Source organism: Phyllostomus discolor, chromosome 2, assembly GCF_004126475.2.
Source record: "Phyllostomus discolor isolate MPI-MPIP mPhyDis1 chromosome 2, mPhyDis1.pri.v3, whole genome shotgun sequence".
Classification (NCBI taxonomy): domain Eukaryota; kingdom Metazoa; phylum Chordata; class Mammalia; order Chiroptera; family Phyllostomidae; genus Phyllostomus; species Phyllostomus discolor.
In genome coordinates, this window is record NC_040904.2 from 122,173,350 (window position 1) to 122,200,369 (window position 27,020).

Genomic DNA, 27,020 nt, shown 5'->3' on the forward strand with positions numbered 1-27,020 from the left:
TTTGAGAAAGAAGAGCAAAGTAGGAGGGATCACAATACCCGACACCAAACTATACTACAAGGCCACTGTAATCAAAATAGCCTGGTACTGGCATAAAAACAGGCACATGGACTAATGGAACACAACAGAGAGCCCAGAAATAACCCCAAGTCTCTGTGGTCAATTAATATTTGACAAAGGAGGGCAGCAACATAAAATGGAGTAAAAATAGCCTCTTCAACAAATGGTGTTGGGAGAACTGGACAGCCACGTGCAAAAAAATGAAACTTGAGCACCAACTTACACCATATACAAAAATAAATTCAAGGTGGATAAAAGACTTAAATATAAAACGTGACACCATTAAAGTCCTAGAGGAGAACGTAGGTAGGAAAATCTCAGATATTTCACAAAGAAACTTTTTTACTGACTTGTCCCCTAGAGCAAGGGACATAAAGGAAAGAATAAACAAATGGGACCTCATCAAAATTAAAAGCTTCTGCACAGCCAAAGAAAACAGTATCAAAATTAAAAGAGAACCAACTGTATGGGAAAACATATTTGCCAATGATACCTCAGACAAGGGTTTAATCTCCAAAATATATAAAGAACTTACAAGACTGTACTCTAAGAAGATAAGGAATCCAATTAAAAAGTGGGCAAAGGACTTGAACAGACATTTCTCAAGGAGGACATACAGAAAATCCAAAGACACATGAAACGATGTTCAATATCGCTAGCTATCAGAGAGATGCAAATTAAAACCACAATGAGATACCACTTCACACCAGACAGAATGGCCATCATAAACAAAGCAACAAACAACAAGTGTTGGAGAGGTTGTGGAGAAAAGGGATCCCTAGTGCACTGCTGGTGGGACTGCAGACTGGTACAATCACTATGGAAAGCAGTATGGAACTTCCTCAGAAAACTAAAAATGGATCTGCCTTTTGACCCTGCAATTCCACTGCTGGGACTCTATCCTAAGAATACTAAAACACCAATCCAAAAGAACCTTTGCACCCCGATGTTCATAGCAGCACAATTTACAATAGCTAGGTGCTGGAATCAAACCTGGATGCCCTTCAGTAATGAATGGATCAAAAAACTATGGTACATTTACACAATGGAATTCTATGCAGCAGAAAGAAAGAAGGAGCTCCTACCCTTTGCAACAGCATGGATGGAGCTGGAAAGCATATGCTAAGTGAAACAAGCCGGCAGTAAAAGACAAATACCATATGATCTCACCTTTAACAGGAACCTAAATAACAAAACAAGAAACAAGCAAAATATAACCAAGACACTGAAATAAAGGGCAGACTGGACAGTGACCAGAGGGGAGAGAAGAGGAATTTCAGGGGAGAATGGGGAAGGGTTTACAGGAATAAATTTAAAGGACACATGGAGAAAAACTAGGAGGAGGGTGGTAATGGGTAGGGACTAGTGGGGAGGGTTGGGGGGTAGGGTTGGAATGGGAGTAAAGGGAGAGAAACTGTACTTGAACAATGATTAAAATAAAAAAAAATAGAAAGAAAAAAAATTAATGCCTATCTTCTCAAACCAATTCCAAAAATTTTAAGAGGAGAGAACACTCTGAAACTCATTTTACAAGGTGAGACTTTTCCTTATTCCAACATCAGGAAAGAAAGATCATTACAATGAAAGATAATTATAGGTCAATATCTTTGATAAGCATGGGTACAAAATCCTCCTCTACAAAATATTAGCAAAACTAAATTCAACAATACATTAAAAGAGCATACCGCATGATCAAATGGATTGTTCCTGGGATGCACTATTGGTTGAATATCCCCAAATCAATTAAACATGATATACTACATAAACAAATGAAGGATAAAAAACCATATGATCATATCAATACATGCAGAAAAATCCAGTATGCATTTATGACAAAAAAAAAAAAACCTTTCAGCACAATGGGAATAGAGAGAACGTACCTCAACACAATGAAAGCCATATCTGAGAAACCCACAGCTAACATTCATATTCAATGGAGAAAAACTGAAAGCATTTTCCTTACAATCAGGAAAAATACAGGGATGTCTGCTTTCAACACTCTTATTGAACATAGTACTTGAAGTCCCAGCCATAGCAATCACATTAGAAGAAGAAATCAAAGGCATCCATATTGGAAATGAAAGAGTAAAACTGTCATTATTTGCAGATGACGTGATAATATATATAGAAAACCCTACATATTCCACACAAAAAAGAACTGGAGCTGACAAATAATTCAGCTAAGTAGCAGGATACAAAAACATTCAGAAATGGTTGCATTTTTTATACATCAATAATGAACTACCAGAAAGAGAAACTAAGAAAACAATTCCATTGACAATGCATGAAAAAAAAATCTTAAGAATAAATCTAACCAAGGATGTAAAAAACCCTATACTTGGACTGTTCGGGGCCACCCTGCCTGGTCTCAGGAAGCTTGTAACCCCCCATGACTTAGGCTGAGTGAAAGGACCACCGGACCAGGAGCCACTAAGGAGACAAAAACTTATTTCTCTGCACGAACGCTGCCTGTTCTGTGCCGAAACCTCCTAGCTTGATCAGTTAGCCAATGACAGGTAAGATTTCCCATGGAGGGAAATGCCTAAGACAGGCATGATCATGTGGAGGGGCTGTGGAAATGAAGGGGGGTGATGGACATCAAACCCCTGACCCCTTGGCTTTGTCAAAGCCTGAGTCCTTGTTCTTAGATGTGAGAAATCCAAATCTCCTGGCTGCCTTTGTTTTCTCTGCCTTTCTTAGGCCTTCAGGGGCAGCCCCAGGACCAGAAGAACAGACCCCGACCCCCGGGGTGATCAAACCTGGGATATAGAATATGCAAGATCCTGTGATATCTGTTTGCTGGAGGATGTGTTATTAACTTGGAATTTAAAAGCACAGGCAGACAACTTTTGGAACCTGTAGCCCTTTCATATGTTAAAGACCACAAACCTTGCCCAGAATCACAGCAGGAGTTCTGTCCCCACCTTTGTAAGTTGCCTATATCTTTTGATCTTTTCTGCCAGACTGTGAATCCACAAACTAAGTCTGTTTTCTCAATAAAAATCTGCTTGGGTATGGACACAGCATGCTCCCCACTAGAGGGGTGGCCAACAGTGCCCTCCAGGAGAGAGGGTGGCCAAGGCACTCCCCACATGAAGAGTGGCCCTTCTGTTCCTATTCCCCCACAGGACCTGGTTGTCTCTGTATATGTTTTTCTCATGTTTCAATGAGCATCCACAGCCGAGATGGATACTGCAGGATGGTATCCTCCTCTACACTTGACAAATTATATAACGCTGAAGAAAAACACTGAAGAGGGTATAAATAAATGAAAAGCACATACCGGGCTCATGAATAGGAAGAATCCACATCATTAAATGTCTGTACTACTAAAAGCAATCTATAGAGTCAATGCAATTCCTATCAAGGTATCAATAGCACTTTTCACAGAACTAAACTACAACAAATATTCCAAAAATTTATATGAAACCACAAAAGACCCTGAATAGTCACAGCAATCTTGAGAAAGTAAAACAAAGTTGGAGATATCACACTACTTGATATCAAACTATACTACAAGGCCATAGTAATCACAGCAGCATAGGACTGGCATAAAAGCAGGCATATGTATCAGTGGAACAGAATAGAGTCCAAAAATAAACCGACACCTTTATGGTGAATTAATATATGACAAAGGAGGCAAGAACATACAATGGGATAAAGATAGTCTATTCAATAAATGGTGCTGGGAAAATTGGACAGTTACATGCAAAAAGTGAAAATAGACCCCTTTCTTACACCACATCCAAGAATAAAATCAAAATGGTTTAAAGACTTACAAGTAAGACATGAAACCATAAAATTCCTAGAAGAAAATGTAAGCAGTAAAATCTCTGACACTTCTCTTAGCAATATTTTTTTCTGATGTATCTCTTTGGGCAAGAGAAACAAGAGAAAAATAAATAAATGGACTACATCAAAGTACAAAGTTTTTGCACAACAGAGAAAACCATCAATAAAACAAAAAGACAATGTACTGAACAAAAGAAGATATTCTGCAATTATACATCCTATAAGGGGTGAATATCCAAAATCTATAAAAGCTCAGAAAAACTGAACACCAAAAATACACATAATCCAAATAAACAAAGGCAGAGAATCTGAATGTAGACACTTTTCCAAAAAGGACATGTAGATGGCCAACACATATATGAAAAGATGTTTACTGTCACTAATCATTAGAGAAATGCAAATTAAAACCACAGTGAGATGCAGCTTATGCCTGTCCGAATGGCTCTCATTATGCTAAGCAAAATAAGCCAGGCAGTGAAAGACAAATACTATATGATCTCACCTTTAACAGTAACCTAATCAACAAAACAAACAAGCAAGCAAAATAGAACCAAAGACACTGAAATTGAGAACAGGCTGACAGTGACAGAGGGGAGAGGGGAGGGGATACAGGGAAAAGGGGTGTGAAGGGTTTGCAGGAACTTTTATAAAAGACACATGGACAATAACAAAAGGGGGGGTGGGAACAGGGGATGGGAGCGAGGGAGGGCTGGGGGTCGGGCTGGGGGGGGGAAGGCAGAAAATTGTACTTAAACAACAATAAAAAAGCAAGAAACAATAAATCAATACACAACATGTGTTGGGTGAGGATGTGGAGAAAAGGGAGGTTCACCGTTTGTGGAATGCAGACTGATCAGTGCAGCCCCTGTGGAAAGCTATGGGAGGGTCTTCAAAGGATGAAGAATGAAATTGCCTTACTACTTCTGGGTATATGTTTGAAGAAACCCAAAACACAATTATTTAAAAAGATTTTATTTACTTAGTTTTAGAAAGAGAGGCAGGGAAGGAGAGGAGAGGAAACATCGATGTGTGGTTGCCTCTCATGCGCCCCCTCACTGGTGACCTGGCCTGCAACCCAGGCATGTGCCCTGACTGGGAATCAAACTGGTGACCTTTGATTTGCAGGCTGGTGCTCAATCCACTGAGCCACACCAGGCAGGGCCCAAACACGAATTTGAAAAAATATGTGCACCCCTATGTTCACTGTAGAGTTATTAACAGTAGCCAAAATATGGAAGCAACCCAAGTGTCCATTAACAGATGATTAGATAAAGATGTAGTACATATACACAGTGGAATACTACTTAGCCATAAAAAAGAATGAAAACTTACCATTTGCAAAAGCATGGGTGGACCTATTATGCTAAGGAACGTAAGTTAGACAGAGAAAGACAAATACCATATGATTTCACTTACATGCAGATCTAACATAAACAAATGAAACAGAATCAGAATCATATACACAGAAAACAAACTGATGGTTTCCAGGGTAGGGCTGTTGGGGCTGGGTCAAAAAGGGTGAAGGTAGAAATAAGTCCAAATTGGCAGTTACAAAACAGTCATGATGATGCCAAGTGCAAGCGCAGGGAATACAGTCAATAATGTAATAACTATGTATGGTGCCAGGTGAGTTCTTGAAAACAGTAAGGGGAACACTTTGTAAATTATATAATTTGACTGTCTAACCACTATGCTGTATACCTAAAACTAATGTAAAATATATTGAATGTCAACTGTAATTGAAAAATAAAATTAATAAAAAAGAAAGCACATAGTCTTGTTAACTATCCTGTAAACTCCATTCCTGCCCTGCTGTTTCCCATCTCCATGTAATGCTCCCTAAACTTCCTCTTTAATTTCAAATGAATAAAAGGAGGTGGAAAACTGTTATTCTTGGGAGTATCTGAGGTCTTGATCCCTGGCATGTGTCATCAGTTTGGCTCAAATAAACTCTTCAAAAATTCTGAAAAAAAATTGGATTTGATGGAAGTTTGTCTATTTATTGCTCTTTTCAAAGAATTAGTTTTAGACTTTATTGATATATTTTTAAAATATTTTACTAATTTCTACTTTTATTTTAATAAATGCATTCCTTCATTCTTTAGGGTAATTTTGCTATTCCATTTCCATATATTAGTTTAATTATTGTAAACTTTTAAAAATAATTTAATTTTGGCTCTAAATATTTCTTTTGTATTTATTGGTGCAGCTCATAAATTTAAGATATTGTTCTCTCACTCTCATTTCTAAGTAGTTTGCAGCTTCAGCTCTGAGTTATTTAGAACTTTGACTCAAAACAATTAGTGAATAAATTTTGGAGGGACTACTAATTTTATGGTTACTTTTTAATTTTTGGTGTTTTGAAGTCAGAGAAATTGTAGAATTTATTGAATTTTTCTTTTGACTTAAATCTTGGCTAATGTTTGTGACTATTTCTGGGTGCTTAAAAAGACAGTGGGTTGTTTGTTTTTTTTGCTATTTATTGAATACAAATTTATTCAATTAAGTTTGTTAACTGTGCTGTTTGGATGCCCCATTTGATCTGCCATTCTCTGCACGCTGCAGGGACGTCCCCCACTGTGCATGTGTTCGTTCCCCCCTTATGGTTCCATCAGTGTCTCACTGACACACTTCCAAATACATTGTCAGATGCACACAGTTTTAGAATTACTATATGTTCTTGGTGGATTCTATCTTTTTTGTAGACACTTAATATCCCTCTTCGTCTTGTTTAATGCCTTTCACCTGGAATTTTATTTCTACTGAAATTGTTACTACCACACCGTGTTTGGTAAGCATTATCTGGTATTCTTTTTCTATTCCTTTAATTTTATTCTCTGTAGGTCATTTTATTTTATTCTACCTATTATAAACAGGCCAGAGTTAGATTTCTTAGAGCCAATATTAGAATATCTATCTTTTAATAGAGAAATTTAATTTTTCGTGATTATTAATCTTTGTTCTGATTCCTGCCATCTTATTTGATGTTCTCATTTTCTTCCCTCCTTCCGTTAGTCCATCCTTCCTTCCTTGCTTCCTTCCTTCCTTCATTTTTTCTTCTTTCTTTCTTCTTTTGCCTTTCCATCCTTTTGCTGGATTGCTGTAGTTTTCTTTGTCCATTTTTTTTGTCCAGTGATTTAGAATGTACATATTCCATTTCCATTTTTCTTTGTCAGTTGAATCCCATCTGCTTTCTTCCACTTAGGAATTCCTCAATATTTCTGGTTCACTAATAGTACCCTTTCATGTTTTGTTTTTTTCTTCCTAGTACTGTGATGGGTTTTTAAAAAAATATCTTCTGTCATCAAGAACTTCAGAAAAGAAGGGGATATAGACTCATGTGCTTGCTCTGCTATCTGGTCTGAATCCCCTATTTAAGCATGGCATGGGCTCCAATGTTGCTCAACTGCAGTCAGCAGTGGCCCTTGTGTTCTCACAGCCTATAGTCCAAGGGAGGCCGTGATGTCAGACTGGGATGTGAAGGCCCTGCCATTTTGCTGCAATACATTTGAGTAGTAATGATGCTTGGGCTTAGGTGTGAAGAAAGGGTTCTTCAGAACATGGTCAAGATGGGGCTCTCTGAGAGAGGATCCTTGGATCTCCTGGAAAGGAACCCCAGGGGACGAGGGGCTCGCTGCCTTTCCCAGGATGAAAGCACATGAGATACGTGAACAAAAATGACTGTAGAAATCATCTGGCCCAGGGTAGGGTAAATAGTTCTCACCTCCCAGCCCTGGACTAGGTGGGATCCAGGAAAGTGATAAGAACCAAGGGAGCAGATGAGGGGCTGTCAGGAGCCAGATGAGGAAGGAGAAGCAGGCTGCATGCAGCACAGACTTGCGGACACACAGGCAGGTATGAGGAGCACTGCCTCCCCAGCTATACCTGAGGCCCTGGCTGGTTAACTGAGGGAGAACCAAGCACACAGGGACATAACCACCCAACACAGCAAATGGCACCAACACTGGCACCTGTACTTGTTTTATGAGGAAACTGAGGCTCAGAGAAGTTCGCTGTCTTACTCAAGGTCACAGAGCAAACGTGTTGCAGGCTTGGCTTTGAGTCTGTTCAGCTTCCAAACCAGCGTGCGTCCAGGATTGACTTTTGTTTTTAGGTGGTCATAGCAGCTGTGCCAGTGTCCGAGGCTGCTTGGTGGGAAGTTATACATGACAACGAATGACTCACTAGGGCAGCCAGGGGAGGGGATCCAGCACCAGTTCTCTCCCTGTCCACTCTCCTGGAGGGAGTTCCCTCTTGTTCTACACCCAGACTGCAGGGCTGGACCATGTAGGTGTGTCTGTGTGTACCTGTCCTCAGAGACCCACCTGAAGAGAAGCAGCACAGCTTGGGGGAAGGTCTGAAAGTTGTTGTTGCGGTTGATCTCTGTGGTATCATTCAGGGCAATTTTCCCAAACACCTAAAGGGGAAGAGGAAGGGGATTCAGGAACCATGGACAGCACAGCAAGGGTCCTCATTCCTATCCATCAGCCAGTAGTCTCTTCAGGGCTCACAACTGTCCCTGAGACAGAATGGCTTATAAACTGAGCAGAGTTCCCTGATGCAACCTGGCAGGACCTCAAGGGGGCAGGCACCTGCCGCCCTGCCTCAATCCCCACAATGGACCAGTGGAAGGAGAAAGGTGCCCACAGGGAGGTCCCTGTGGCCCAGCAGGAGCTGAGTCTGATAGCAGGTGCGCTCTGCTTTTGTTCAGGGACAGAGGGCTCCGTGGTCTTCTGTGGTGAGGGGCCGCACATTTTTAAGAATATTTTCTCTTTGAAAAGGACTTTACTGAGGAATAATTAACAAACATAATTGTATGTATGTATATATTTAAAGTGTACAATGTGGTGATAATTTGATGCACATATATACTGTAGGATCATTGCCAAGGTCAAAATAATGAATATCCATCACCTCACACAGTTAACTATTTTTTGGTGTGAGAACACTTACAATCTACAACCAGCAATTTCAAGTCTTACAATACTGTATTATTATTAACTATCATCACCATTAGATCCTCAGAATCCATTCTTATACCTTCTTTTCTTAGCCATTTCAGCTCCATATGTCCAAACACTCACTCTTCCAAATTTAGTTCTTGGATTGTGGAGTGATGTGCAATAAGCAATGTGGGGCTGGGGCAAATTTAGTCCATCCCTGAAACCAGAGGCTTCCTCACCCCCCTCCCTGGCTTTTACAGCAACGTTTATCTTAGAAACTGCCACCTTCCCTTGAGCAATGGAAAGCTAGTTCTTTTCATCTCAAAGGGTTGGGCCTATGAATCCTGGGGTCTTTTGGCAACAAGCAAGCAGGGGAATCCTACTCAAGGATCTGCCAAGGAAAAGCTCCTGGCTAGTGTGCAGTGTCAGTCTGGGCTGTTGTGCTGGAATCCTGAGGAGAGAGGCTGGAGAGCTCTGGGCTTGGGGTAGGAAAGGGTACAGTGGGGGCCCCTAGGTGGGGGGCTCAGCTGGAACCTGCTATGTGTTTCATGGGGAGAGCTTGCTTCTTCCCCCTCCCTCTCTCCTAAATGACAGTGGGTTGGGGGCAGTTCTCAGGCCTATGAGACCTGGACTAAGTGAGGGAGGGGTGCTGTCTGACACACATTTCCTGCTGTTCCTGGAGAAGAGCCCATGTCTCTTGAGGCCACTGCATATAACTTGGGAGTGTTTTTCTGAGAGCAAACCCAGGCCTGGGAAAATGGGGAGAGAAACTCTCTGAGCTGTATATTCTGCTCTTCACCCTACTTCCTATAGGATACCATTTGGAAGGAAGTTCCAATTCCTATGAACTTTTTGGTCTCAGAAACTGAAAGAGGAGGGAGAGGGATAGTCAGGAACAGGGGGGAGGTGAGAGGGAGGGGGGTGTCAGGGAGTAGAGGGCTGGGAAAGTAGGAGACTGAGGAATGGAGCACTGGGGAGCCTGTCCTACCTGCATTCCGATCACAGCATAGATGAAGAACAGCATCACTATCAGCAGGGCCACGTAGGGCAGGGCCTGGGAGGAAGTACAAGAGACTGCATGAGGCCGGTGGAGATGGCTGGCGGAGCACACCTGCAGCCCTAGCTGCTGCCAGGCTTGGGGGGCATTTCCAAGGGCCCCATGGAAGTTCCAGGCACCTGGGACAAGGCCTGAGCGATGGCATTGACCCCTCATTTTACTCAGTTTTAATCACCTGAGAAGCAGTTGAGTATTGAGAGAAGCAGGTCTCAGAGTAAAGAAAATAGTGTGATATTACTTAGTAAAAAATGAGCAAAACATCCTCCGACTAGACACATATCTTTGTACAGCAGGGAGAGAGCTGTGGAGGACACACACCAAGGCTTCCTGGGGAGGCACAGGTGGAGGCAGGCCACACCCTTTCTTCGTGCAGCTTTCTGCTGTTCCATTAGTTGTAAGAAAAACATTTACTAAGGAAAACTTAAGTAAACGATAGATCATGGGCTCAAATCATATTTCTGCCACTTTCTAGCTATGAGAGCTGGGGCATTTACTTAACCTCTCTGAAGGGTGCAAAGGGTAACAACGACCTCTCAGGGCTTGTGTGGAAGTTTAATGATTTAAGGTTTACAGACTGCCTTGTGTGTTGCCTTGCATGCAGTTGGGTCCCTCACATTTTGTTCACTCAAGGTGTTGTCCGCCCAGCAGCTCAGACAGCTGAATTTTCCAGAGTCCCTTCCTCTTCCCCTGGGGAGAGGTCCTTGGGACTCTGTGCTAGTGAAGGGTCTGGGGAGCCACTCACACCCACACATGTGTGCCTAGGAACTGCCTGGCTAGGCACCTTCACACCACTAGAGGGCACTGCAAGACCACATGGACGCTCTGGGTCCTTGGAGCTTGAGCTCCAGTCAGGTGCAGCTCCTCACAGGCACCAGGTCTATTGCCTCTTCCTGGCCCAGGAAATTGGGGAGGGTGGTTGAGTATGTTGGGGGCCTATATGGTCATTCACAGCTATGGGACTCCAGAAGTGCATCCTCAGAAAGGGTCAGCCCAGTCTTGCTCCCACAAAAATCCTCAGATTCCCAGGGATTAAGCATGATGCCCGGTGGGACAGGGCCAGAGGAGCAGGGAGGGGCCATGACTCATCATGAAGTGGGGAGTCAGCCTGGGTCTGGTGGGAGGAGGACCGGCTCTGAGTGAGGACAGGCTGGAGCCCTCTGTTGCTGGTTCCACTGTGGGCTCAATGAGGTCCCCAGGCAGGAGGCTGTTTGCAGAGGTGCGTACGCCTTCAGGCAGAGTTCCAAGCAAGCAGGTGCCTTAGGGCAGTGCCCCTGCCTCAGGCTGTAACTTCAGTTACAGCACAGTTGGGTCAGGGACCCATTCCATGCCTGTCCCTGGGCCCAGACCAGCCAGGGCAGGGGGCATGGATGTGATTGTTCAGCGCTGGTGAGCCCCATTGTCTTGGGAAGCCTGAGAGTGGTACTTCCGTGGGCAGGCAAAGCTGCCATCAGTGCCAGCTCGGGAATGCCTGGAAACACATGCAGGGTCCCTGCCAGACTCGTCTTCAAGGAATTCAAGTGACCTGACAGAACTTTGCTTCTCATTAACTTCAAACTAACATAGCGCTTCTCGGAGGTGGCCAGAGGTGGTCATTATCCAGCCTTTACAGATGGAAAATGATGGCTGAGTAATGAGAATTAATCTTAGTGTTGGGCAACCCTGTGCCCATTCCAGGGGACCATGTCTCATTGAGTGGTGTGAAACCTGAAGAGTCTGGCTAACTCTGTTACCAATTGGTAACTCCTGTACCAAGGAGGTACCAATGGCAGTACTGCTGCAATGCCAGAATCGGGTGAAGTCATGGAGTTCCTGTTTTTCAAATTTGTTCCACCACAAAACCCCCTTGTGCAATCAATTCTTACAGAAAAATGCATAAATGAGAGAGAAAGCAGAGCCACTCAGCCTTCCCCTTAGCTTGCAGCCTTCCCTACCTGACTTTGGGGAAATATGGGTCTCCAGAAGCATGTTTTTGAAAACCACAAACTGAGCCCTACCGACTCATTTCAGAAATGAAGCAAGCAAGATGTGGACACAGGAGGTTGCTATCACACAGAACTGAGCAGCAGAGCGAGCCCAGTCTTGACTCCTAGATGCTGCTCATTCCTTCACCAAGTCACCTCCCATTCAGGGAGTCTGGTGGAAGCTGGGAGGTGAGAGGGCAGAGATGGCTACCTGGAAGGACTTGATGAAGGTCCACAGCAGGGTCCGGATGCCCTCTCCACGGCTCAGCAGCTTGACCAGGCGCATGACCCGGAAGAGGCGGAAGAAGGTGATGGAGATGCGGGAGTTCTCCTCTGCGTTCTGGAATCCATTGGCAATAGGAGGTGGTAGTTAACACAGCAACAGAGGCGGGTGGGGCAAGAGCGGGGTGGGCCCTGCTCGAGCAACACAGCCCTTGGCTGGGATGGAGCCAGCTCAGGGCAGGGTTGGCTGCACTAGGTTCTCTCCCCTGGCCACAGATGGGAGGCCAGCACCCACCTTTTTCGAGTGGATGACCCAGCCCCTGAGGTCTCTACAGAGCCAAGTTGTGCCCAGGCCCCTGAACCCACATTCCTTTTCCTGCTTTCCCAGCTTCTCCTTCTTTCCTAGTTGTTGATCTGCTGGTGGGGCCACAGAAGATTCCCGGAGGAACTTCCATTTGCCCTGAAATCTAGGCTGGGACCTGGTCTCTGAGGGTGCCCCCTGCCTTGGCTGCGTGCTGAGAAAGCAGCCCAGCCTCTGTCCCGTGTAGCCTGGCTGAGGGTCCTGCATCCTAAATGGCATCTGGTTCTCTGTGAAGTGGCTGCATAGGTTGTGGCCCCCATCCCCGAGGGTCCTGGTAGGTGGGGTGGGCTGCCCACTGAAAGACCTTGTGCACTTGGCTGCTCAGGACTCAGCACTTCTGTTGTGTCAACTCCTGCTTCCCACAGCCCCTGCCCCACATGGCCTCAGGCAGGAGGTAATGAGGTGTGGCATAGTGCTGGGTGAGTGTCTGGTTTGCAGCCTTTGCCTTCACTGGGGCTCTGAAGCTGTTCCCCTTCTCCTCCCCCTCTGCCCTGGGGCCTCTAGGGGACACCCCTTCTCCAGGTTGCCTGAGACCTGGGAGGAGGTGAGAAAGATGGTTGGTTGGGGTGAGAAGACCAAGGGGTCCAAGCCCAGGGCAGATCATCTCCTCCAGGAAGTCCTGGATGGGAAGGCAAGGGGAAGGGGATGGAATCAAGGCTATAGCAAGCTGAGGTGGGATTATGGTGGACTGTGGGGGGCCTGCTGGCTGAGGGATCACCTCAGCATGCTACCTGGAGGGTCCTGGGGCTTGGGCATGTGCCTGGCCAGGCCTCAAGGCCCAGGAAAGGCTTCTCTGTTACCATCCGCCTCTAGAACTGAGAAAAACATGGGCTGACCCTCCAACCCTCCGACCCTCCTCCTGCCACATGGGCCAAAGAGCTGGGGGTGGTGACCCTAGGCAGCCCCTTGCCTGCTCCCCAGAGCTAGTGCAGCTCACCCAGCCCCGTCAGCATCGCACCAGGAGAGAACGGACCTTTGGGCTTCCTGTTACTGTTCCCATCGCTGCCTCCCTCTGGGTCATTGCTGGGCCCCTGTGGTGGCCCTCCTCACGTCTCAATTCACGTCTCTGGCTTTGTTTTTAATCATTTTCAGGTTGGAGCCTGACATAACCCATGCTGAAAATCCCACTAGCATGACAGCCCTGAAGGGCTCCCACAGGCCCTTCGTCTGAACCCCACTGACTGCTACTGACGTGGCTGGTTGCTCCAGAAGCCACTCATCTGACTGCTGTTCAGAATGGGAGACCCACGGGGGAGGCGGCAGAATTCAGAGGCCCTGCGGCTCCCGGGAGTGCTGCACAGAAACCAGCAGGAAAGGTCTCTCCAGACAGGGGAAGTGTTACAGTATCTCTTCTACGTCCGTACCAGAGCTGTCTCTGCTCCTCATGGGCTCCTGTTCCCCTTGGGCAGGGCAGAGTTGTGGGTGCTGGGGAAGGAAGGGCAGGCAGCCATCCTCATCTTGCCCTAAGCTCTACCCTGCTGTGGATTTTGAAGTCTTTGATGTCCGTAATCTCTGCATTTCTATCACCTGTGTATCTACTTGAAATTCTATTTTCTCTCCCTAAAAGAAGACTGTATGCCCCCAGCGGAGTGTGCAGAGGAGGCTCAGGGTTTTATAACTCAGCTGTCAGTTCCACCACGTCGGGAAATGAGAAGAAGAAAGAACAAGATTAAGCAGGGAACTCTGCTGTGAGTGTCAAGAGTTTGAGAAGTTGTGCCACAGGGGCTTCTGGATCTGATAAGTTAGAAAATAAAAATCAAGCTTGTAGTATGAATCCCACTCTGGGTTCAGAGCCCTCCCCAGCTGCTGCAGTTTCCTAATGCTTGAGAAGGAGAATCAACACGTTTCCATTTGGACATAACAATTTCCTCTCATAAACCAAATGACAATGCAGTGAGGAAGCAGGTCCCAGTGGCCATCCCTGCAAAGTGGGGAGAATCCCCAGGTCCAGACTTTCCCTTGGCAGCCTTCCAAGCAGCCTGGGATGGGCATGTCAGGAAACATACCAACTCACCCAGCCTTGCCTTGCTTGCTGCCTCAGGGCTCAGGGAATCACCCACTCACTAAATATGTGACAACAGCCTTTTGGAGAAGGCCATTCCAAGGACAGCTTAAGGTCATACCAAGTGGCGTTGCTATCACTTTAGCTAAAGTGAATCAGAGACTCCTACATTAAGAGTGATTCAATCAAACTATCGAGTTTGTTTTTCTGCTTGCAGTCTGCTGCAGAAAAGTGGGTATTGTCTAATTTCAACAAACTCGGGATTTTAGAAAAATTCACAGGCAACATCGTTGGAGTGACTGGAAATTCAACCACACTCTCAGTAAGCAGTCCCAGCTTAAACCTTTGCTGTGGCCTTCAACTCCAAGCTTGAGGGAGGCCAGTCCACACAGACACGTGGTGAAGGAAGAACATCACCATCTGCCTCTCTGCCTTCTGTTAAATCATCACCCACTTCCCTCTTCCCCCAGGAGGCCTTACGGTGGCTCTCATAGGTGCCTGTGCAAATGGTCCAATTAACCTAAGGTTAGAGTCTTAGCCAGTAGTGTCCTCAGGAGGCTAAACAGGAAATTTCCCTTGGGTCCAGTTCTCTCCCAGTGGCTCATTAGATAGTTAAGATCACAGTGAATTACCACCCAAAGGGAAGTTCAGGGAGGGAAGGAACACCATGACACACACAGCACGTCACAGCTCACACAAGACCAGGCAGGGAAGGTGCGAGATGGACGCGGTGGCCACATGCAACAGGAGCCAGGCTGGGCTCTGGGAGACTCTGAGAGTCAGGTGGGTAAGAGTGGGGGGTGTCAGAGGAGGTCACAGAAGTTCAGAGCATGGTCTGGAGGGTTGGTCTTACCATAAAGGGAGAGCATTGGGTATGTTCAGCTGGCTTTAAAGAAAGGCAGATAGAGATAAGCTGTAATAAGTCTTCAACGAGGATGTTGGTATTCTAGGTCTTGGCTAACACAGGAGCAACACAGTGGCAGGAGAGGGCAAAAGGAAACAGTGACAGAAATATGCAACCATAGGCCTGGCAGGTTCTGCACCCTGAGTGTGGGCTCTGCAGCGCTGGGCTCACTTCTGTCAAGGACCCATCTCTGGCCCCAAGTTAAATAATTCACACCCATTATTCATGAGGTCTTCTGAATTTTGTGGATGGAGGTTTTGTTTTGTTTTCTAAAACCTGCCATATGTTCTAACGTAAACTTTAAGGACTTGCACTTTATTCTCTCAAGCTTTATCCCAGCATTGCCAGCTGAAGGGGCTCACAGGCAATGACCCCTCAGGTTTAGAGGAAGGCTGAGTTTTAATTCCCACTGAGGAGGATCTAAGGGGGTGGCCCTCAACTCCCTCCAGAGCAAGGTGTTAGTCCTCAACCTGAAGTTCAGGTGGGAGGTGGTCCTGCTTGGCTACCACTCTATAGGTGTGGAGAATGTTGGCCATAGCATGAAAAATGAGTGTGGAATGGTTTTGTAAATTTGAAAGCCCCGCACACAATTTAAGGTATGATTATTAACACCCTAAGAGGTTGTTCTCATGGGCTTGACTGCTGAGCTCATTTGGGGGCAGGTGCTGCAGAAAGTGGCCACAGGTGGTTGTGCCCGCTCTCTGCCCAGGTCCACGCACCTACCTCCGGAAGGTGGAAGGTGCCCCTACTATCTGGGCTCCAGCACAGAGAGCTAAGCCCTGACTGATCCTGAACTTCTGAGCTGTTAACTCTTTCTAGGAGGTCCTGACTGCTTTTACCCTCCACTTTCAGATGGTTGCTCTTGTGTTTCTGTTTTTCAGGTACAAACAAAGAAACATTGTAATGGGATTTCTGAAGGACAGAAATGTGCACTAGACATTGGCTTGCAGACTTAAAATTCTCCTTTGGCAACAAATTTCTCAGCAAACTCCTTTTTGGGGGAAGGGTGGAGATACAGGGCAAGACAAGGGGAGAAAAGGCAAGGGGCACTCTCCAGTCATTCAGGGAGCACAGCCTAGATCTCCACTCCTGCTTCTTGAGGAACACGAGCTGCCAGGTCAGTGCACAGGCCTGGAGGATGAGCTCACTAGAATGCGACTAGCAGGCTGGGATGAAACGTGGAAACACACACACACACACACACACACACACAAACACACACACGGAGGAAATTTCAGGTGGTCTACTGCCTGTGCTCCTGTGTTCATGGGTAAGGAGTTCTGTGGTTTCTGAGGCTGCAGTGAATAAGGGAGGGTGAGGGCCAGACAGAGGTCTACCTCTACTACACACTGTGCCCAGGCATTAGGCCAGGTTGCCAGCAGGTTCAGTTCCACCCTGAGAACTCCCAAAGCCTCCCCATTACTGCTGAGAACCCTGGGCAAATGCTTGAAGGTCTCTGGGTCAATCCCATCCCAAATGGGACCAGAATGAAGACAATTTAGAGAACCCATCTAAGTCACCTGGTACAAATGAATTAACCCCCAATCATTGAAGATTTTAATATTTGTTTTATTTTAGTTTACTTCTTAAATAGTCAGGATGCTTCATTTGGGATTTTTAAATGCCTTTTTCTTATTGATTTTTAGCTTTTTATAGCTCCCATTTAAGATCTTATCTATTTAAGTCATATTTTAGTTCAAAATTTAGCTTTAGGTTGGTTCTAATCACCTTGATCATATCTTATTATTTTAATAACATGTTATTTTAAGAATCCTCATGATACGTCTCTGTAACAGGGAACAGGAAGTAGCCAGGAGGAGCTGTGAGGGCAGCACTGAGTGTGAGGACAGGGAATCTGGAATCCGTGTTGGGTCCCCACCCCTAGTGGGGACAGTGCTCCAGACTCTCACTGTGGGAGAAGCAGGAGACTCGCAGATCCAATTTTTTCTCAGGCTCTAAGCCATGCTTTGCAGAGGGCACTGTGGCTTGCTAGGCAGGGTTGCCTGTCAACCTCTCACATAAGCCTGTTCTGTATGAGTAGCTATGTTTACAAAATCCATGGTCTCAAAAATAACTAACCATTCATAATAAAATCAGAAAGCAATCACAGAATAATTTCTGAGTGGAACCAATAGGGAGGAGCCTCACACATAGGCCCTGCTTTCAAGAACCTATGGTTCACTGACACACTATCAGCCCCCAGAGGAGGTTTCTAGATAACCAGGTGCAGTTGTTTCCATCTTTGGTCCTCTTGCCCAGCTGCAGTGGAACCCCTTGGTGAGCTAGAAGGGAAGACTGCATCAGCTGGACTTAGGCACCTGTGTTTTTAGCACAGAGATGTGTTTGCATTTTGGCCACTCTCTGTGACTCCTTAGTACCTCTTGAAAAACCACCTGGCATCAGTTCCACTTTTTCAGTTAAATTCAGACTTAGCTGGTAGCCTGGAGTACTTGTGTCATCCATCTCTGACCCTTTTCCAGATTTGTACCCAGTTGCCCTGAGTTAGCTGATAGTTTCTCCATTCATGGTCTTCCTAGGGAAGACGTGTGGTAGGATTACATGAAGACGTGTGCCCCATGAGCCTGGAGACCCTGCCGGCACTCCCCTGCTCCTGGAGCCAACAGAGCTGCTTACTTACCCCCAACACTCTGGCTGAGCTTTAATGCTGTGCTTTATCCACTAATGGCGGGTGTGGAGTAAATTTTTGAGCAACCAATTCTTTCATTTTTGTTTTCTAATGATCTGGTAACTTTCAAGAGGTTAAAAATATTGGGTCAATTAACTTAATTTGTTCATGCAAGCTGTATAAATGAAATAAGATGATTATATGTGAGGCAGAAGAAACCAGAATATTTTTAGAAAGAGTCCTGGCTAGTGCTTTCAGCTAACCGTCTCAGGGCAAATTGAAAGGAAAGGCCAATTAACTTGCTGCAATATACTTATGCAGATTAGCTTGTTTTGGTATAATTGGCAAGGATGATAAGAGTGGTGCTGGGCAGCTAGTAAAAGACAGTCTCTGCATAAAGTTCAGGATCAAATCAGAAGTGTCACCTCAGTGGATGGGCCTTGGCTTCTGGAATATACTCACGGTTCCTGCTCACCGGGGTACTGTCTCTAGACTACACATAGGTGCTCAGGGAAGCTCAGGGAATACAGGAGGCTGACAGAGAGAGGCTTCTCCGAGTTGGGGGATCTCCCAAGATGATGGATACGACAGTCAGTGGAATGTGTTTCCCAGTTGTTAACATGACCTTGTCACACTGGGAAACTAAAAGCTCTTAACCGTATGAAAAGGGACTTTCCTCTTCCTTTTCTTTCCCCCACAACCACGAGGTGAAGATTACTAGGGATTTCATGGCAGGGAGTAGATATCGAGGCTGGAATACCCAACCAAGAGAATATCCTCTTGAGATCAGTTGCTTAGAGAGTATTTTGAAGAGTTCATAAGTTACTGCTGCACCTTCCTGGACACGTCGACTTTGAAAGGCACAGGCTACCTCTGGCCAGGGAAGCCTGGCTCTGGGCTGAGTCAGGAACAGGATCCACAAATGGGCTGCCCGGTTCCAATGGCTGCCACTGAGTCAATGGCTATACTATGGTCACTGGAACTCCTCATTCCTCTGAAATATGAGTCAAAAACAATGTCATGGGAGTATGAGGGTCTTTTACTGGCTTACCCTGCATTAGAGCATTGTTTCCCTTTTTTAAATCTTTTGTCTAAAACCTAGGGAGTGGATGTGATATAAATTCGATTCCAAACCATCTGAAATTCAGGTTCCAGCTGGCACTGACTCCACCACTACCCCATCCAAAGCCCTGCTTCTCTGCTTTTGCTGTCTCTACTCTCACCACAATGTGATCTGCAAGACAGGATGGCTAGTTCAGTTGTGAGAGCGCCGTGGTGTGGCGGATGGCTGAGCGGCTGGGGCTTTCTTGGTAAGACCCCAGTGAATCTGGGTGGGAGGACAATGATCAGGCTGGTACACACAGAGAGACCTGGGAATGGCAGGAGCCAGGGTCTTTAAGAGACATGTGACACCACCTTCATGGTCCCCATCTCCCCTTTCAACCAGGAGAAAAGAACACCCAGGAACTAGTGTGACCTACAGGTGTGAAGGAGTTGGGAGATGCTGCATCTTAGAGCCACCAGAGATGACAGCAGGGAAAGGCATTTTCAGCAGGCCAAAGCAAAATATGTTTTAAACTGCAACCTTCCAAAGTTGAATTAAGAGCTTCCTTGCTAAGGGAGACACAAAGTTTAAATACGCACAAGTCAACTGGGATAGAGAAGTTGAGGGTAGGTGTCAATGGCTTTTAGATATAAGGACAAATGAAGAAAAGATAGGCTCTTGAAAGTCATTCTTAAGCAGAATTTCCATTTTGGACTGGAATGAATGGAGAGGTAAATGGATCTGAGGAGGAGGAGGAGGAGTGAGAAGAGGAAGACAGGGAAATCACGAGGGGAACCAAAATGCCGGACAGAAAAGTGCAGGGAACAACTGAAGAGAAGCCCAAAGAAGACAAGGTGGGGAATGGAGAGAACAGCACCCCCACCCCACATCCACCACATTGCAAACCCACTAGATGGCATCTGTTTCTCCAAGGAAAAATTCTAGCCAGCAGAAGACGCTCCTTCTTAAATCTTTGTGGCTACAGCCACCCAAATGAAACACCCTTTCAGAGCATACCCTGAGGGGAGCTTTGGCCCCAAAAGGGCTGGAGGAGAGACATAGAACATGCTCTTCTGTCTCTGTGGGTTGCACTGTGGAGAGGGGACAGTGGCGATCAGCCTGTAGTATTAGCTGCCTAGTGGCAGCTCCTGTGGCTGGAAGCAGCTTAAACTGCAGGAGTCACTGTGTTATTCACCTGCAGCCTGATGTCTCCCCAGGTGCTATTACCTGCCAGATACTCACGCTAAACAAGACTGATTACCAAATCACTAGGGTGGTTTTATTTTCCCTTGGGAAGGACAGCCAGTGTCAAACAAACAAACAAACAAACAAAAATCCCCTTAAAGAATAAATGGATGAAATCAGCTGTCAGCAGTGCTATCAACATGAAAGAATTCTGAGAGGTAGGGAGGGAATGAGGGAGGGAGGGAGAGAGAGAATGCACAAAGACAGAGAACAAGAGTTAAGAGAGAGAAACAGAGATTCGAAAAGGAAACAAATGAAAGCAGGGTGGGGCACAGACAGGAAGAGTAAATGGCAATGCTTTGGGGGCACTTGGGGGCCTTTCTGAGCCTGCCTGAGGTGTAGCTCCCTCACCCTCTCTCCTAGGTCATGGAATATTCTAGGCCCCTTTGCTTTAAAGGCTTTCTGGCAAATATAGCAACCGGAGCTTGCTCAGCCCGTGAGAATTAAAGTAACAGACACGGCTGGACCCAGATGGCTGTCTGGTCAAACCAAGGAGTGTGTTGTGACAGCTTCCTTCCACTCTTCTATTTTAGGTACAAGGAGAAGGTTGTGTATGGATAGAAAAGATGAGAATAAAGAAGGAAAGGAAAGGAAATTAGGGGAAGACAAAAGCAAAGAGTCCTCATTAGAAGGCACAGGGCAAGGGGAACCTTGGTGGGCCATAATGGTCAGATGATCTAACACAGCTAAATGAAGAATCCAAACTGGGATGTCCACAGAAAATCAGGCTTCCATGAGCCTTTCAGATCAAGCCTGAAGGACATGTCTCAAGGCACCAGCTTTGGGAGAACTTGCTTGGATGGGGCTGCTGTATCAGGCCTGTCTATTCCACCACATCTGACCCACAGTGACCCTTTGTCTCTGCCCACACAGTGAGCCTCACCCTTCAGAGGCCTGCGGGCCTTTAAAATGGTCCTTCCATGTTGAGTTGGACCACCTGCCAATGGTCATGTGCTGTCTCATTGCTGGGGATGAGTGGCACTCTGCTACATCTCTTGAAGGCCAGCTTTACTTCCAAGCAGAGGAGAAAACTGCCTATGTAGAACAATTGAAGGCCAGGGAGTATTTTTTTCATCTGGGGGTCATGTTCCTGAAAGTCATATTAGACACACTAGATAGTCAATCTTTAGGTTGAGCATTCCCTTCCCTCTTTAAAGGTAACGTGTCTTTTTGGAAGACACGTAGCAGATCAGTCACTACACCTTAGTATTACTTAGTGTATTAGAAACAGGACACCTTGGTCGTGTTGGTTTTGTTGTGGGGGTGGGAGTGAGGAAGCTGATAGGGAGCTTCATGAGCAACAAAAGGAGGGATCTGCCCTGACCGGTGTGGCTCAGTTGGTTGTGGGTTGTAGGTTGTGGGTTCCATCTCAGTTGGAATGCATATGAGAGGCAACTGATCCATGTTTCTCTCACATCAATGTTTGTCTTCTTCTTTCTCCCACCCTTCCCCCCTCTCTAAAAGTAAATAAATAAAATATTTAAATAAAAGAAAGAAAAAAGGAGGGGTCCGGCAAAGAGAAATGGAAGTGTAGGGAGATTCCAAGGGTCCAGTCTGCCCCACCCACTTTGGACTGACACCACCAACCTTACTTTAATTTACCTTAGAATTGCCCAGGCTACACCGACCATTGTCATTTAGACAATGTCTGGCAATGTCACCATTTGAGCCCCCTGCACTAATCCTAAGAGTCAGACCAAGTTCTGACTTGGCCTTGCTGTTAGAGAGCTGTGACAATGAGCAAGTTGTCCCCTGCCTCTACCGCCAGTCTCCTTGTCTGTGAAACTGGTGCTCCTGGGCTGTGACCCAGGAGCAGCAGGAGCTCAGTGTATGCTCATGGGAGCAATCGGATGGGCGTGGGCCAGATGATCCCCAAAGGTGTATCCAGTCTAACATTTTTGGATGAATCCACTTTCTGCCTTTACCCCTCACCACAGCTCTTGGTGGGGCATTTGGCTTTGTCTTTCTTGTGCCATTCTGGCCCCTCTCTGCTATGGCAGGGACAGGAGCAGGCATACCAAGAGAGCCAGGCCGAGGGCTGGCACAGGCATCATGGGTTGACACAGGGAGAGAGGGCTGGCGTACACCGGCTGAGCTCTCTGACTCAGCCCTAAAGGGCAGCAAACCCTCTGTGACTCAGAATGACTGCTTTTCCTGTCATTCCAGGTGCCGAAGTCAGAGCAGGAACCAAGCTTGCTTTATTATTTGTATGGGAAGCCAGTCAGGGACAGTTATTTAGGGGCTCTACCTGTGAGTCTGTGGTGGAAAGGCACCACTGGCTTCAGGAGCCAGGGTTAGGAGGCTTTGGGGCCAGCACCTGGAAGCCTCCATGTGTGCCCTGAAGCTGAGCCCCATCCCCCTCTCGTCCCTGCTCTTGTCTCTCCCCAATCCTCATCCCATCCCTTGTTTTCCTCTCAAGTCCCATATGTCAGGTGGGCCCACTTGATACTCGATTTGCCCTTGTCTTCACAGCCCCATTAACTAGGCCGTTGATTCCAGAGTGTACATTGCTTTCAGTCTGAGCATTCCCACGGCAGCCTGGATGCCCTTGGTCGGGCACTGGCAGCCCCACCAGGTGTAGAGGAGTTAGACCCCAGGCCACATTGCTGGGAGTGCACTGAATGAGGACTTGTGAGTGGCAGGGGCCCTTTGGTGATGCTGTGTGCAGGCCAGCCTGGCCCAGGGAGTTACCAGTGGGCTCTGTAGAAACACAAGACTCAGTTCTTCCACAGAAATAGATTTGAATCCTAGCCTTGCCAACCATTAGCTACAGGCAAACTGTCCATCCTGAATAGTCTCAGTTTCCTCCTGTGGGCAATAAGCACTTTACGGTGTTACTCTGACCATCATGTGTGATGTCCTGGTAGGATGCCTGATATATGCTCATCAAAGAGCAGCCCTCATTTTCCTCTTTCCCTCTTCCCTTCCTACTCCCTGCCCCACCTTGTGCTAATCAGCTCAGGTCACAGCCAGGACCATCGTTACTTTATTCTCCTGCCCTGCTCCTGTCTGCAGACTAGCACTTTGGCTCCTAAGCAAAAGTTTCAGCTTTTCCTCCCTCTGAACCTTCCCCAGAAGCTCTCCATGCCTTACACCATCTCGGAACTGTTCCTCAGCCTGAAGGTCCCTCCAGGGCCTTCTCTTGGGAGGATTTCCACATGAGCCATCCCAAAGCCTTGGCAGCTTTATGAAAGGAACTCTACCTTAGATCTGGAAATGTGCCTCACAACCAGAAAATGCCCCATTCAGAACCAAGGAGTGGTAGAGTCACAAAGGCCCTGTGAGACCATCTCCACCTGCCCCCCAACTCCATTTGTATTCAAGGAAGTTGAGGCCCACAGAACGGGTTTATTTGCTCTAAGTTACATGGCTTAATAGTGCCAGAACTGGAAACAGAACACAGGCTTCTTAATTTGCAATTTGGGAGTATTTCTCTGTATACGTATGTCATGCAAGAATCCAGGCCTCTCAGCCTATCTCTTGTGCAACAGACTTTAAAATACAGAATGATAAAGAAGAGTGTTGGGTAAGGCTGTTGACCAGACGCCCAAATTGATTCCAGCTTGGGATGTTAGGGAGCAGTTTCTGATGTTATGAGAAAGCCATTAACAATCACAGGTTATGTCTCTGGGTTTTCTCTGGAAAATATGGTTTCAGACCCCAGAAATAAAGTGAGTCCAGAAGCCTTCCTTGGAGTGACCAGAGGCTGCACTTCACCCTCCCAGGGGACACAGAGGCAGGGGAGCCTCCAGCTGAGAGCTAGGCAGTGCCTCAGGGAGGAGAAGGGCAATGGAAGCAGAATGCAGCATAGCTATGCAAGGTGGGGGACTTATGACTGCCCTCTAGTTGCATTGGCAGTGGTTCAGGGGCATTCCTCCAGTGTGAACAGAAACTGAACCACAGACTGGCTCTGAGCACACAGGGTCCCCCCACTTCATGCTGGAGGCCCATCCCGCTCAGTCTCTGGCTCTCTCCTGTCTCTCTCCCTCTGAGCGCTCTTCACCACTGTCATGGCTTTGGATATTATCTACATGCTGACAACTCCATGCCCCGACCTCAGACTGTGTGCCAACTGCCTACCTGCCATCCCCACTGGGAAGTGATACAGACACATTCCAACTGAGCTCCTCACGCAAACGTGCTCCACCTCCTGTCCTTCCCAGTTCACACCAACTCCATCCTCCCATGCTTAGGCTCAAACCTCACAGTCATCCTGGACGCCTCTTCCTTCTGCTCCCATATCCAGTCTGTCAGGAGATGCTGTCAGTTCTGTTTTCAAACAGACTGAGAATCTGACCATTTTCACCACTTCTACCACTCTGCTTTGTTGCAGCGCCCATCCCCTCCCTCCGGGGTACCACATCCACCTCTACATGCTGTTCTGGTTTCCACCCCAACTCCCACATACAACAAGGCCACCCTTGAAAAATGCAAGTCAGATTATGGGACATCTCTTCTTAAAGGCACTGGTGTCTCCACTTCTTGCTCAGCAAAAAAACCAAAATCTGGCCTCCTTCTCTGATCCCCTCCCTGCTCCTTTTCACCTGCTCCTCCTGCCAGAGAAGCTGCCCTCCCAGATGTCTGCATGGGTAATTCACTCACTTCCATCTTATTTGAAATAGCACTTTCCTCACTGCTCCTTAGCACCTCAGATCCCCCTTACTCGACATTTTTCCTTTTCCAAAGCACTTAGCAGTTTTTCACACACTGTACGACTGCCTTATTTTCTGTGCTCATTGCAAAATTCACTGTCTTATTATTCCTCTGACCCTAGAAAGGCAGCTCAGAAGGAAGGGCTTTTGTTTTGTGGACTGATGTATTCCAGGTGCCTAACATCATACCTGACACACAGGAGGGGAGATGATGCGTACAGTGGAATGAATGTATGATGGTTCCTGGGGATGGGGAAATCCATTTCCCAGAGGCAGAGGTGCCATAGCCTGGTAAAGGCAAGGAGGAAAGAGGTGTCTAAGGGAAGTGAGTTTAAATGTGAGTAACAGTCAAAGGGCAGTTAGGATGAACAGGGCTATTAGGTGAGGGTAATGAGAGTTGATTTCTGTAGGCTTAAACAAGTCAAAGATGATGAGTTACAGGTGAAACACCCTCATATCCATATCTTTTAGCCTCTGAGGCTAAAAGTACAGATTCCTGCCAGACAGAACATAGGTCTGGGGATGAATATCTTGGGAGGACAGTAAGACTAGAGGATTCTGGGAAGGCCTTAGCAGCTCCTAGGGAAAACTCCCTGGAGCTATAAACTTCCTCGCACCAGGAAGTGTCCAGACTCATAAGCTGCCAGTGGCCTGCAGTCAGAACCATACAGGCAGACAGAGCTACCTCTGAGACTAATTTGCCATCCCCAATGTTGGCAGCTCTCCAAGTGCAGGGTTACACCAGAACTATGCTTGTCAAACAGGCCTATTGAGGCTGGGGTTATGGGTGGTGGTCAGTAATCTGTGCTTGCTCTGTGCTGGCCATACCTGTTAACCACCTCTAAGAGTCTAACCATATGGGAAACAAGGGTTCAGTGTCTGTGGGTAGTCAGTTATAATGAAATATAATTGGCCAGAGACTAGGCCCTCCTAGCTATTCGAGCAGAGACTGGGGGGAAATTTTGGGTACCACAGTCTCTCCCATTCAGTAGCACTTTACAGTTTACATAGAGTTTTAAAATAGATGCTGTTACTTGAGCTTCAAAACACAGTGCTATAGATATCATCACATTCCTTTGACAGATGAGGAAACTGCCTTCTTTTATAGGAAGAAGCAGCAACAAGACTCAGAAACTTGCCAGCTTTGACTTTATGTCCAGTCCTCTCTTCCCCTTCCATACCACCTTCCTGCTTTGGGGGATGTCATATTTGTTCTTCTGGTTCACAAGCCATTGATTGTGGGGAGAGAAAAGAGTGCTGGGTCTCTGGACACCTCCCCTCACTGCCCCTCACACACACTGCCCCCATTTAATCTCCAGATACCCCTTCAGTGTGACTTTTTGCCAGCTCTTCAATCAGGAGGAGTGAAGAGCACCTCACTGTGGGGTAGAGGGAAGCTGGGATGTTACAGGTGCTTCAGAACTCCAAGGGAGGGCTGATAAATCATTTTTTGTTTAGAATATACAAAAACTTGTGGTTAATTTAAATACAAATTACAGAACATAAGGGCTGAACAAATCCTGGATGGTGGAGGTACAGAAGGTGGGGCGTGTGAGATGTCTGTGCTTATCAAAAGGCATTGCATGTTAGAAAGAATGGGGAGCTGTGGCCCAGGGCCAAGTGAAGTGAGGGGGCACCCCAGGAGGTCTATACTCCAGCTGTGCAGCTCCAAAGGGCACTTAATCTCTCCACCAGCATCTTTAGCAGCAGCAAGCGGGGGAGGCTCCCTCTCACCTGTCAATCCCACAGCACAGTTCAGAGTGACATGAGACGAATGCAACGGTGAGCTGCCAACAGAAAACCAGGCACTAGTGGAAGGGTCTGCACAATGGCATTCTGCTCCTCTCCTGTCCTGCACCCTCCCTCACAGCTCCCAACATAGCCACTTTTTTTCCTACAGAAATTGTAAACCCTAAGAAGTTTCTTTTGCTTTGTCTTTTATTTTCCTTTAAAAATATCAACTGTTCAGGGGGGGAAATGGCACGTCTAGTGTTGATGTGGGCCTTGCTGACAGTGAGAACCCCAGAGGAACCCCTGAGACAGCAGAGGGTCCCCTCCGCATGCAGGGGAACAGCTTGCCGTCACCTTCCTGCCTTTTCCTGCTGTCTATCAGGCTCCAAGTCCCTGGCACAGGTTTCATAATGATCTAC

At 46.6% G+C, this 27,020-nt stretch overlaps 1 protein-coding gene across 1 annotated transcript in view; it reads right to left on the bottom strand.

Moving 5' to 3' along the window:
• CACNA1C (calcium voltage-gated channel subunit alpha1 C) overlaps positions 1–27,020 on the bottom strand; it is a 626,645-nt gene that overhangs the window by 52,141 nt on the left and 547,484 nt on the right. The window contains 4 exon segments of the mRNA XM_036018449.1: positions 8,178–8,269; positions 9,784–9,849; positions 12,025–12,153; positions 15,252–15,284. Of these exon segments, the coding sequence (XP_035874342.1) occupies positions 8,178–8,269; positions 9,784–9,849; positions 12,025–12,153; positions 15,252–15,284 (320 nt within the window).